The 10,886-nt window shown below is 43.6% G+C and overlaps 1 protein-coding gene and 1 long non-coding RNA gene across 2 annotated transcripts in view; one reads left to right on the plus strand and one right to left on the minus strand.

Annotated features, from left to right (window-relative positions):
* The window catches only part of REXO5 (RNA exonuclease 5), a 92,752-nt gene that overhangs the window by 61,118 nt on the left and 20,748 nt on the right, over positions 1-10,886 (minus strand). Inside the window, exons 6-8 of the mRNA XM_040356850.1 lie at positions 5,175-5,312; positions 3,259-3,347; positions 998-1,113 (exon numbers count right to left, since the gene is read on the minus strand). Of these exons, the coding sequence (XP_040212784.1) occupies positions 998-1,113; positions 3,259-3,347; positions 5,175-5,312 (343 nt within the window). The remainder of the gene's footprint in view (positions 1-997; positions 1,114-3,258; positions 3,348-5,174; positions 5,313-10,886) is intronic.
* Positions 6,394-7,357, plus strand: LOC120943514. Its single transcript, XR_005750291.1, has 2 exons — positions 6,394-6,731; positions 6,900-7,357. It is a non-coding gene; the product is annotated as an uncharacterized LOC120943514 (long non-coding RNA).

A 10,886-nucleotide genomic window follows, 5' to 3' on the forward strand; every position in this document is an offset into this window, starting at 1 on the left:
ACCGCCGCAAGTTTAAAGCGTAAGTGCCTGATTCACAAAGCTCTTACCTGTAAACTTGCGGCGGTGTAACGTAAATCCGCTCGGCGCAAGCCCGCCTAATTCCCGCCTAATTCAAATGGGGCGGGCACCATTTAAATTAGGCGCATTCCCACGCCGAACGTACTGCGCATGCTCCGTCCGTCAAATTACCCAACGTGCATTGCGCTAAATGACGTCGCAAGGACGTCATTGGTTTTGACGTTAGCGTAAATGGCGTCCAGCGCCATTCACAGACGACTTACGCAAACTACGTGTTTTTTCAAATTTCGACGCGGGAACGACGGCCATACTTAACATTGGCTAGTCCACCTAGAGGGCAGCCTTAGTAAAGTTAGAGCGACGGGTAAAGCGCACGTTCGTGAATCGCCGTAACTAGTCATTTGCATATTCTACGCCGACCGCAATGGAATCGCCACCTAGCGGCCGGCCTAGAATTGCATCCTAAGATCCGACGGTGTAAGTCAATTACACCTGTCAGATCTTAGGGCTATCTATGCGGAACTGATTCTATGAATCAGCCGCATAGATACGACAAGCGTATCTCAGAGATACGACGGCGTATCAGGAGATACGCCGTCGTATCAGGAGATACGCCGTCGTATCAGGAGATACGCCGTCGTATCAGGAGATACGCCGTCGTATCTCTTCTGTGAATCTGGCCCAGAGTTCCTATCAAAAATATTCACCTGCTTTGATTTTAGCGATTTATTAAATCCCGTGCATTTAATTTTTTTTCTTTGACAAAGATTACCATGACAAAATGAAAACAGATTTCAACAAGATGATTTAAATTATTACAATGGAAAAATACAAAAAAGGTGACTGCATAAGTATACTCCCCCTTTAAGTTGGTATTTTATACTTCTAATTTAGTATACAGCAATGTTTATATAAATATATATATATATATATATACTTATTGTAACATAAGTTTAGAAATCATCTGAGATAAAAATACCTGGTTAGGTAGTTTTTAATGGGATTGTCAGGCACTACTAGTTCGTCCATAACACAGCAACCACTGGCATCCACCAAGGAGACTCTGGTCAGCTCGCTCCCTTGAGTGGTCAAACACTGCAAATAGATAAAGTCATGTGTTAGTTTCAGAAAAATGGCTCCTAAAGTTACTAAACCCAAAGAACAAAAAGTAAATATATTCCAGGTTAGCAGTCCTTAGATGTAATGGGCGCATTCATTTTCCTTTTTAAGGCTAGTACATTTTCTTCAAGGGCAGAAACAAAATCTGTATATCCTTAAAGTATCAATGTAATTTTCTGTGCATTGAACTGAAATCTCAAACAATGTTAACAGCATTTCCAGCTATCTTCTGTAGACTACAAAACCCATCCTCCCTATATAATTGAGGTGAGAAGAGAGGAAGGGGCTTGTAGTCCACATTAGGACAGCAGCCTAGGGTGATCGGTTGCTCCTCCATGGATACAGTGCAGTGAGTAAGTGTGGTCACCTAATGACAGAAATGTGTTACTGGCAGAATTACCGGGTCAAAATAAAGGGAAAAAAGCTTTAATAAGAAAACTAATGCAGCCATCACATCCACCCAAAAATGTAACTTCCGCTTTAACCACTTAAGGACCGTGCCTGTTTTTCAGACTCTGTGTTTACAAGATTAAAACATTTTTGTTTGCTAGAAAATTACTTAGAACCCCCAAACATTATATATATTTTTTTTAACACCCTAGAGAATAAAATGGCGGACATTGCAATACTTTTTGTCACACCGTATTTGCGCAGCGGTCTTACAAGCGCACTTTTTTTATTTAAAAAATAAGACAGTAAAGTTAGCCCAATTTTTTTTATATTGTGAAAGATAATGTTATGCCGAGTAAATTGATACCCAACATGTCACGCTTCAAAATTGCACCCGCTCGTGGAATGGCGTCAAACTGTTACCCTTAAAAATCTCCATAGGCGACGTTTATTTAAATTCTATAGGTTGCATCTTTTGAGTTACAGAGGAGGTCTGGGGCTAGAATTATTGCTCTCGCTCTAATGATTGCGGTGATACCTCACTTGTGCAGTTTAAACACCGTTTTCATATGCGGGCGCTACTCACGTATGCGTTTGCTTCTGCACGCAAGCTCGTCGGGACGGGCGCTTTAAAAAAAATTGGGGGTTTTCTTATTTATTTTAATTTATTTTATTAATTTTTAAACTGTTATTTAAAAAAAAAATGGGTCACTTTTATTCCTATTACAAGGAATGTAAACATCCCTTGTAATAGAAAAAAGCATGACAGGTCCTCTTAAATATGAGATCTGGGGTCAAAAAGACCTCAGATCTCATATTTAGACAAAAATGCAAAAAAAAAAAAAAAATGCAGGTACCTAGTTTTCATGGGTACATAGCTCCCACTTTCTCTCCTGGCGCCGCTATGCCAGAAGAAAGTTCACCTCTCCCTCCCTGCAATCTTCTGGAAAACATCACAGCCGGGCGCCCATACTTGCAAAGCCAGCGCTGCAGAGAGGAGAGGGAGAGAAGTGAGGCTTCGGGCGGCCGCATTGCTGGACCGTGGGACAGGTAAGTGTCTGTTTATTAAATATCAGCATCTACACTTTTTGTAGCGGCTGACTTTTAAATGGGTGGAACTCTGCTTTAAGGACTGCTAAGCTGCCATATATTACATTTTTGTTTTAGGGTTTAGATCTGCTTTAACATCATATTCAATGGACACATACATTTAGTGATCCCCCAAAACAAAGTTAAGTCAGCCATACATGGATAGATCGGCCGGTTCAGCAGGGACCAGACGAATTTCAATCCATTTGTAGGCAGGCTGGTTATAGACAAGTTATTGGAAGTCTGCTATGCTGATCAGTGTATTGTGACAGCGGGAAAGTCTCTCCTCTGTCAGAATACAAAGGCTCCGCAGGATGGATTCCCTCATCCACCCCGAGTGTGTGGATGGGGGAATTAGGTAATTTTCTTTGGTTCAACCCGATGGTTGAACCAAAGAAAATGGTGTATGTATGGCCAGCCTTAGTAAACAATTGTAATACCAACTGAGTAACAGAAGTCATAAAATGTTCCTATACTGATCAGGCACAAGTGCCAGTGGCAAAGTACAATGCACAGATCTACTGCCATAATAACTAGTTAAACAGCAGTAGAGGCAACAGTGTATATAGTAGTAATAGGGGTATGAACCAATCAGGATGCACAGTTCCAGATTTACTTGTACATGGTGGTTTTGTCACTTACCATTTCACAGTCCAACCCAAATAATGAGCTACTATCAGTAGGGTCTTCCATGCAGTTGGAGTGTACAAAGTGTTCTGTATCTGGGGACCCTGCAAAGAATATACTTAGATCATATAACATACAACAAAACAAATGAATGCATAATTCAGTAGCTAATAAGACTAATACAGGGCTCAGTGGACTAATTTAAAGCAGACCTTCCCCCAAAATATATGTTATGTTGCCCTGCTTTCTTCCTCTCTTACAAATGGAAATATAAGACACATTTAACTGATGCCATGTATTTGTGCTGCAAAGCAGCAATTAAGCATGTTTTACCTAGGAGAGAATTATGTTATTGTCCCCTGCTCTCCTGAGTGTGGCACAGGTGTGACCCAAGGCTTCAGATCAATAGTGAGGTCTGAGGCAACTCTATGTGGGTTCCCCCAAACATCTGCACACACAAGGTTTCCCATGCACGCGCAATGACAGCTATTAGGGAAGTCCCAAATCTTCACTGTGTTAGCAGATGCATGGAAAATTACCTACGCATGCACAGATGTGCCGAAGGGCTCTACCAAAACCTACCAAAACCTGAAGGACGGGCAAAGCCTTCTGGCCAGGGTTGCCAACCGCCAGTAAATTTACTGACAGTTTGTAAAAATCGGTGATTTTTTTTACAACTGCCAGTAAATATCAGGGGCTGATAATTTCATGCTGTGTTGACTTTTTAATAGGGCTGTTACTGATCAAAAAATTTCTGTTCGATTCATCGTTTTTTTTTTTTTTATCGATTAATCGATTAATTTTGATTAATTATAACGCACATACAGATCCAACTACTTTTAGCTGATCTCCTTGCAGGCTGATTCCCAGTGCAGCTACCAACCACTGGAAACATGGATAGCAGGATACAAAAAACACACAAAGGCAGCGCTCGATGGGAATAGCATTAAAACTTTTATAGTCTTCAAGTAGGTAACCAAATAAATATTTCACTGGAGATCAAAACGATGTAGCTACATAAACTGTAAAAATGGTGCGAGTAATACCAAACGGTAGCAAAAGCAGTCATAAAAACATGTAGCCTAGTATGATACTGGTATAAAAATGTGTACAACGATACCACTGCTGAATCCAGATGAGGAGGGGTTAACATCAGTCCGTCGGCATGTAGATGTCCCATGAAGAGAACTATCACAACTCCCAGTGGATGGTTGTATCATCCCAGGGTGATAGAGGGAAGTGTAACAGCCCTTGTGTGTGGCAGATAGTAAGGTCCCGCCGGCATGCAGATATGAAAGCACAGCAAAGGAGCCCTTCAGATGGACACGGCATGCCCCGCCGGTGTCCGTGACGTTACTGGATCTCCGACGGAACTCCCTGAAGGCCCAGAAGCCGGCGGAGAGGTGAGTACCAATCAAAAAGATTTTGATCGATCAAAAAAAATTTAAGATTAATCGATTTATTAAAAGTTAATTTGCACAGCCCTACTTTTTAAGTGTAAATCAAGCAAATTACTTTGTTATATGTAGTGTCAGCGTTTTCATATCATGTTTATACTAATTAAATATTTACTGTTACAATAGGAGTTCTGTAATTTCTCTGGTTGCCAGTAAAAAATGTGCTCCGCCAGTAAATTTCCCATGTTTTGTCAATAAAAAAATGCTGGGTGAGGTTGGCAACCCTGCTGCATTAAGGTGAAAAAACACAAGATTTCTCATCATTGAGTGTCGATTTTGCCCTTTCCACCCACCACCTCCATTCAGAGAAGCTCTACTATAGCTTCAATGAATAAAAGGGGCTCTATGAATGGAGGAAGGGCAGATTAATGGAAGGCCCATTCCCTCCATTCACAGATTATTTTGGATTTATGTTCATTCATGTATTATGTACACTGGAACTGGATTTGATGACGTTTAGGGGTGAAGACTGACCTACACATGGATAATCATTTGTCCTCATCTCTTCCTCAGAAAGTAGATACCTTGTCAGGCCAAGCCTTTCCTTTCCATATTTTCGTAGGATGGGGTTACATTTGGTTGCTGAAGAACTATTGCGCTTGTTAATTGGATCTAGAAGAAAGAAAAGTTCTGGTTAATCAAATATTGTCAACACTATAAGTTGGTCATATCCAACTCTATACATCTCATCAAGAGGAATGGCAGGCAGATTGAAGCGTGAAAACAACTCAAGCCAACATTGTTTTTCTAGGTTTGGACAGCGAGGTGAAGTGTAGAAACCACTGGAGAACTTTCCCTTTACTTCCTGTCCCAGAGAAAAACACAGAAAATCTCTCCAAATTTAGGGAAATCTCACTTTCTAAAGCTGTCACAGGAAGAGATGTCCCCCATTGGAAAAACTTCCATGTTCTTCAATGGCTTCTGAGGACAAAGTCATGGTCATGTGATTACTTACTATTACTAATAACAGGTAAGCCGTAACAAGAAGCAACACTGCAGCAGACTTTGGCTAGGGCAGGGGTGCCCAACCTTTTGAATAGCGAGGGCCACTTAAGCAACTTGGTAACCAGTCGCGGGCCACAATGAGCGGAGCGGGCGGGTGACAGGTCACGGCTACTCTATAGGCTCTCTGATCCGCCCTGATGGAAGGGGATGAATTCCCTTCTGTTTTTCGGATTGGAGGTAGGCGGGCGTAAACGGACACCTGACTCTCTGAAGAGGTGAATTGAGGGTCCCATTTGGCCAGGCTGGTTGTGTGAAAAGGGCCTAAGACTGCTTTCACACTGATGTGCTGCGGTTTACCCACAACGCGGGTGCAGCGTAGTGCACCTGTGTCTATCCTGCGGGTTAGCTGAACTTTGCCATAGACTCCTCATGTAGCAAAAGCCAGCGCTGTAGAGGAAACATTGGCTTATGGGACTCTGCTCCGCAGCCACTTTCTTCCTCTACCACCAGCTTCATTCACAACACTGATGCTGTGGTATGACGGGTCGGCAATCTGAGATCTGGGCTTGCCAACCCGCCATTCCAGAGCAGGAGGTCGCGGGCCACATCAGAGGGCTCCGTGGGCCACTGGTTGGCCAACCCTGGGCTAGGGCAATGGTATATATTTCTGAAGTTTCTGCAGTTTATTGTGCCTTTTCCATATGTGTTCATGACCTTCTACCTTCCCTCTAAACATGAGGTAAGAAGATGTAGGTGAACTGAGGGGAGTTGTTCTGTCCCTAGATACAGGTCCAGTTGTTTGTATGTTATTAGTTGACATTGCATTCTTTTTACCTGTCTTATAATTCATTTACTTTATTATTGTGTGGCAACAGCACCATCTACTGACCAGTTCAGAATTGCATTTAGTCTCGTTTTTGCAATGTATTGTGGGAGCCTCCAGAGGTATTGTGGGAACTTCCTGCTTCTTCTCCTCAGTCCTGTCTTATACAGCATGCAGTCACCATCTTGTCTCAGGAGCCTAATCCTCATCCCTTGGTTCCTACCTCATCAGCCAGTTATTGAGCCTGTTTTCAAGCATAGTCGGTAAGGTCACTATCTTGTGACATTTATCTTAGCCTAAATGTGTTACTAGTCTCTCATAGCTAGTTGCTATTATTCGTATTGCCATGTGCTGCATGCATTGCAGATATATTCTGTGTCTTAGGCCATGTACCATAGATATGTTCTAAATGCTACTGTTTTATTCTGTAGTTTCACCGCTTTCCTGTCATTCTACTATCAATAAAAGAGGAAGTTAAAGCAGTACAATTTCTTCTCTTCTTGAATACGGGATCGGTTTAGCTACATGTCAGATTACACACCGTGCTAACGTGTATGAGGACAGTATAGTGAAACGACTGCTGAGAATAAGCTCAGACGATTAGACTATACGGAGCCCGCCATTATCCACGCAGGGCCTACATACGGATATCGCAGCAGTCTCCTAACAGTCACAACACGGAGCCCACCATTATCCACGCAGAGCCTGCATACGGATGTCGCAGCGGTCTCCTAACAGTCGCAACATGTCTAGTAGTCGGGCATCTTCACTCAAGACAAGGTCTCAGATAAGTGGCTCTAGCAGGACATCAATCAGAGAAGCCGCCGCCATTGCCCGTGCAAAGGCAGAAGCTGCAAAGGCAAAATCCAGCTTCACAGAACAAGAGATGCAGTTAAAGATGGAGAAAGCTTCTCTGGATATGGAGAAAGTGCAACTTGAAGTTACTCTAGAAAAACTCGCTGCAGATAAAGAAACAGCAGCCGCCATCGCAGAAGCAGAATTTCTGGAAGCCACGGAACTTCAGGAAACCAAGAGTCATCGCAGCATCGTCCATCCAGGACTTGAATCCCAAGATCCACAACAGCGAACTTCACAATACGTCTATCAGCATTCCAAGCCAGATGACAACCCAGCTCCACAGCTTAATACAAAGCAGTCTGTTGACGAGCCAAGCCAACATGCTTATCCGGATCATCAGAAAGTCGACTATCAGTCTCCTTGCACCAAACTAGAGAATACTCATCAGAGTGAAACCAGCTACATCAAAGTCTCTCCAGAACAGAGAATCAGAAATCGGCCCCTGCTAAGAAAGATGCCTTTCGCTTCAGAACGTTATTACACAGATCCGGTTAAACCAGAGACTTCCAACAGGTATGGCCGTGCACCACACATTCACTCTGACAACACAACACCAGCCGGTCCCAGCGCTAATCAAGCCACTATGGACATTGCAAGGTTCCTTGCTCAACATGAGCTTGTCATCAAGGGACTTGTAAAGTTCACCGACCGCGCTGAGAATTATAGAGCTTGGCGAGCTTCCTTCCAAAATACCATGAGAGACTTAAATCTGTCATATAGTCAGGAACTGGATGTCTTGGTGAGTTATCTGGGAAATGAGTCTGCCGAACACGCTAAAAGGATTAGAGACATCAATGTAAATTATCCAGATGTTGGTCTACAAAGGGTCTGGGATAGACTTGATGAGATGTATGGCGCAGCAGAGGTTATAGAAAATGCCTTATTCAAGAGAATTGAGGACTTTCCCAAAATAGCAAACAAAGTCTATTCAAAGCTTAGAGATTTAAGTGACTTACTAATGGAGCTGAGTGTAGCAAAGGCAGAAGGGGATCTGGTAGGATTGGCATTCCTTGACACTGCTAAAGGGGTGAATCCCATAGTCCAGAAGCTCCCATACAACCTGCAGGAGAAGTGGGTCATGCATGGTTCTCGGTATAAACAGACTTATAATGTACCATTTCCTCCATTTAATGTGTTTGTAGATTTTGTCTCTGAACAAGCAAAAATTAGGAATGATCCTAGCTTTGATTTCATGATGTCATGTGCCACCCCTTCAGTCAGTAAACCACGTAGAGCTATGATAGAGGTCCACAAAACTAACGTTTCTTCCACAGGTTCAGTCCATAAAAGGTTCAGCTCTTATCAAAGAGGAGACAAACCCAAGGACCCGAGCAGTCAGTGTCCCTTACACAGGAAGCCTCATTCCCTACTTAAGTGCAGAACCTTCAGAGCAAAGTCATTGGAAGACCGCAAGACCTTCCTCAAGGAGAACAACATCTGCTTTAAATGCTGCTCTTCAACTTCGCACTTCGCCAGGGACTGTGAGGTTAGTGCAAAGTGTGCAAAATGTGACAGCACAGATCATAACACAGCTCTACACCCTGGGCCACCACCGTGGGCTTCACCCCAAACCCAAGAGCAAAGCGGGGAGCGAAAAGAAGAGAATACTGACACTTTGGCAGTTACTTCTAAATGTACAGAGGTTTGCAGAGACCTCAGAGGAGGCAGATCCTGCTCTAAAATCTCCCTAGTGAGGGTTTACCCAGAAGACAACCGAGACAAAGCCATCAAAGTGTACGCAATTCTAGACGATCAAAGTAACAAGTCGTTAGCGAAGTCTGCCTTCTTTGATAGCTTCCACATCAGAGGACCCGGTGCCCCCTACTCTCTAAGAACTTGTGCTGGTACTGTGGAAACAGCCGGAAGGAGGGCAAGCGGCTACATAATTGAATCCAGTGATGGTCAAGTGCGTCTGCCTTTACCAACTATCCTAGAATGTAACCAGATTCCTGACAACAGGTCTGAGATACCCACGCCAGAAGTAGCAGAGCATCACCCTCACCTGAAGCGTATAAGACACCTGATCCCGAACCTTGATCCCGAAGCTCAGATAGTCCTACTCCTCGGGAGGGATATCTTACAGGTCCACAAAGTTAGACAGCAGATCAATGGATCTCACAATGCTCCATACGCCCAGAGGCTCGACCTAGGATGGGTCATTGTAGGAGAAGTATGTTTGGGAGGTGTACACAGACCAACAACTGTCAACAGCATGCTTACCAGTACACTTGAGAATGGACGTCCATCTCTCCTACAACCATGTGAAAATCACCTTTTCATTAAGGAACTGCCTCAAAGCACTTCATCATTAGGTGCTCTTGCAGGTCCTGCCTACGATGACTTCATCTGGGATGTCAATCAAGACCACCTAGGATCCACAGTCTTCCGCAAGACTAAAGAGGACAATCGTATGGCGATGTCATTCGAAGATAGACTGTTCCTAGATATAATGGAGCACGGTATGGTGCAGGACGAAGCAAGAAGCTGGGTTGCACCTCTACCCTTTAAGCCTCAAAGACAGCGCTTACCCAATAATAGAGAGCAAGTTTTCAAACGATTTGTCTCTCTCAGGCACAACCTGAGAAACAAACCTGAGATGAGAGATCACTTCTTTACCTTCATGGAAAAGATATTCCGGAATGGTCATGCAGAACTAGCACATTTACTTCAAGAATCGGAAGAACGCTGGTACCTGCCCATGTTTGGGGTGTATCACCCGAAGAAGCCAGGTCAGATCAGAGTGGTGTTTGACTCAAGCGCCAAGTATGAAGGCGTATCATTGAACAACGTTTTGCTGTCAGGCCCAGATCTAAACAACAAGCTCATAGGAGTGCTTCTCCGTTTTCGCAGAGACTCCATTGCATTCACAGCTGATATCCAACAGATGTTCCATTGCTTCCTAGTTAAGAAAGAACATAGAAATTTCTTGAGATTCCTATGGTTCAAGGACAACGATCCCTCTAAAGATGTTACAGAGTATCGTATGAAAGTTCACATCTTCAGCAATAGTCCTTCTCCTGCAGTCGCCATCTATGGATTGAGACGCGCAGCTCAGAAAGCAGAAGAAAAGTATGGAGCGGATGTCAGACTCTTTGTAGAGAAAGACTTCTATGTGGATGACTGTCTGAAATCAATGCCCTCAGATGAGACTGCAATCAGTCTCCTCAAAAGAACCCAAGAGATGTTCTCTCTGTCTAACCTGAGGCTACACAAGATCGCTTCTAACAGCCAGAAATTGATGGAAGCCTTTCCTTCTCAAGACCATTGTGAAGACTTGAAGGACTTAGATCTAGGCTTTGACTCGCCTCCGATGCAACGGAGCCTTGGCCTACTCTGGGATATAAAAGCTGATACCTTCACTTTCCAGGTTAACAGAGAAGAAAAACCCTTTACTCGCAGAGGAGTACTGTCAGCCATAAGCAGTTTATATGACCCACTAGGATTTGCAGCTCCTATACTCATCGAAGGTAAAGCTATGTTAAGAGACTTCACCAGAGAAGGGTCGAACTGGGATACTCCTCTTCCCATGAAGGAAAGAACCACGTGGATGGCCTGGAAGA

This window comes from Rana temporaria, chromosome 6, assembly GCF_905171775.1.
Source record: "Rana temporaria chromosome 6, aRanTem1.1, whole genome shotgun sequence".
Taxonomy (NCBI): Eukaryota; Metazoa; Chordata; class Amphibia; order Anura; family Ranidae; genus Rana; species Rana temporaria.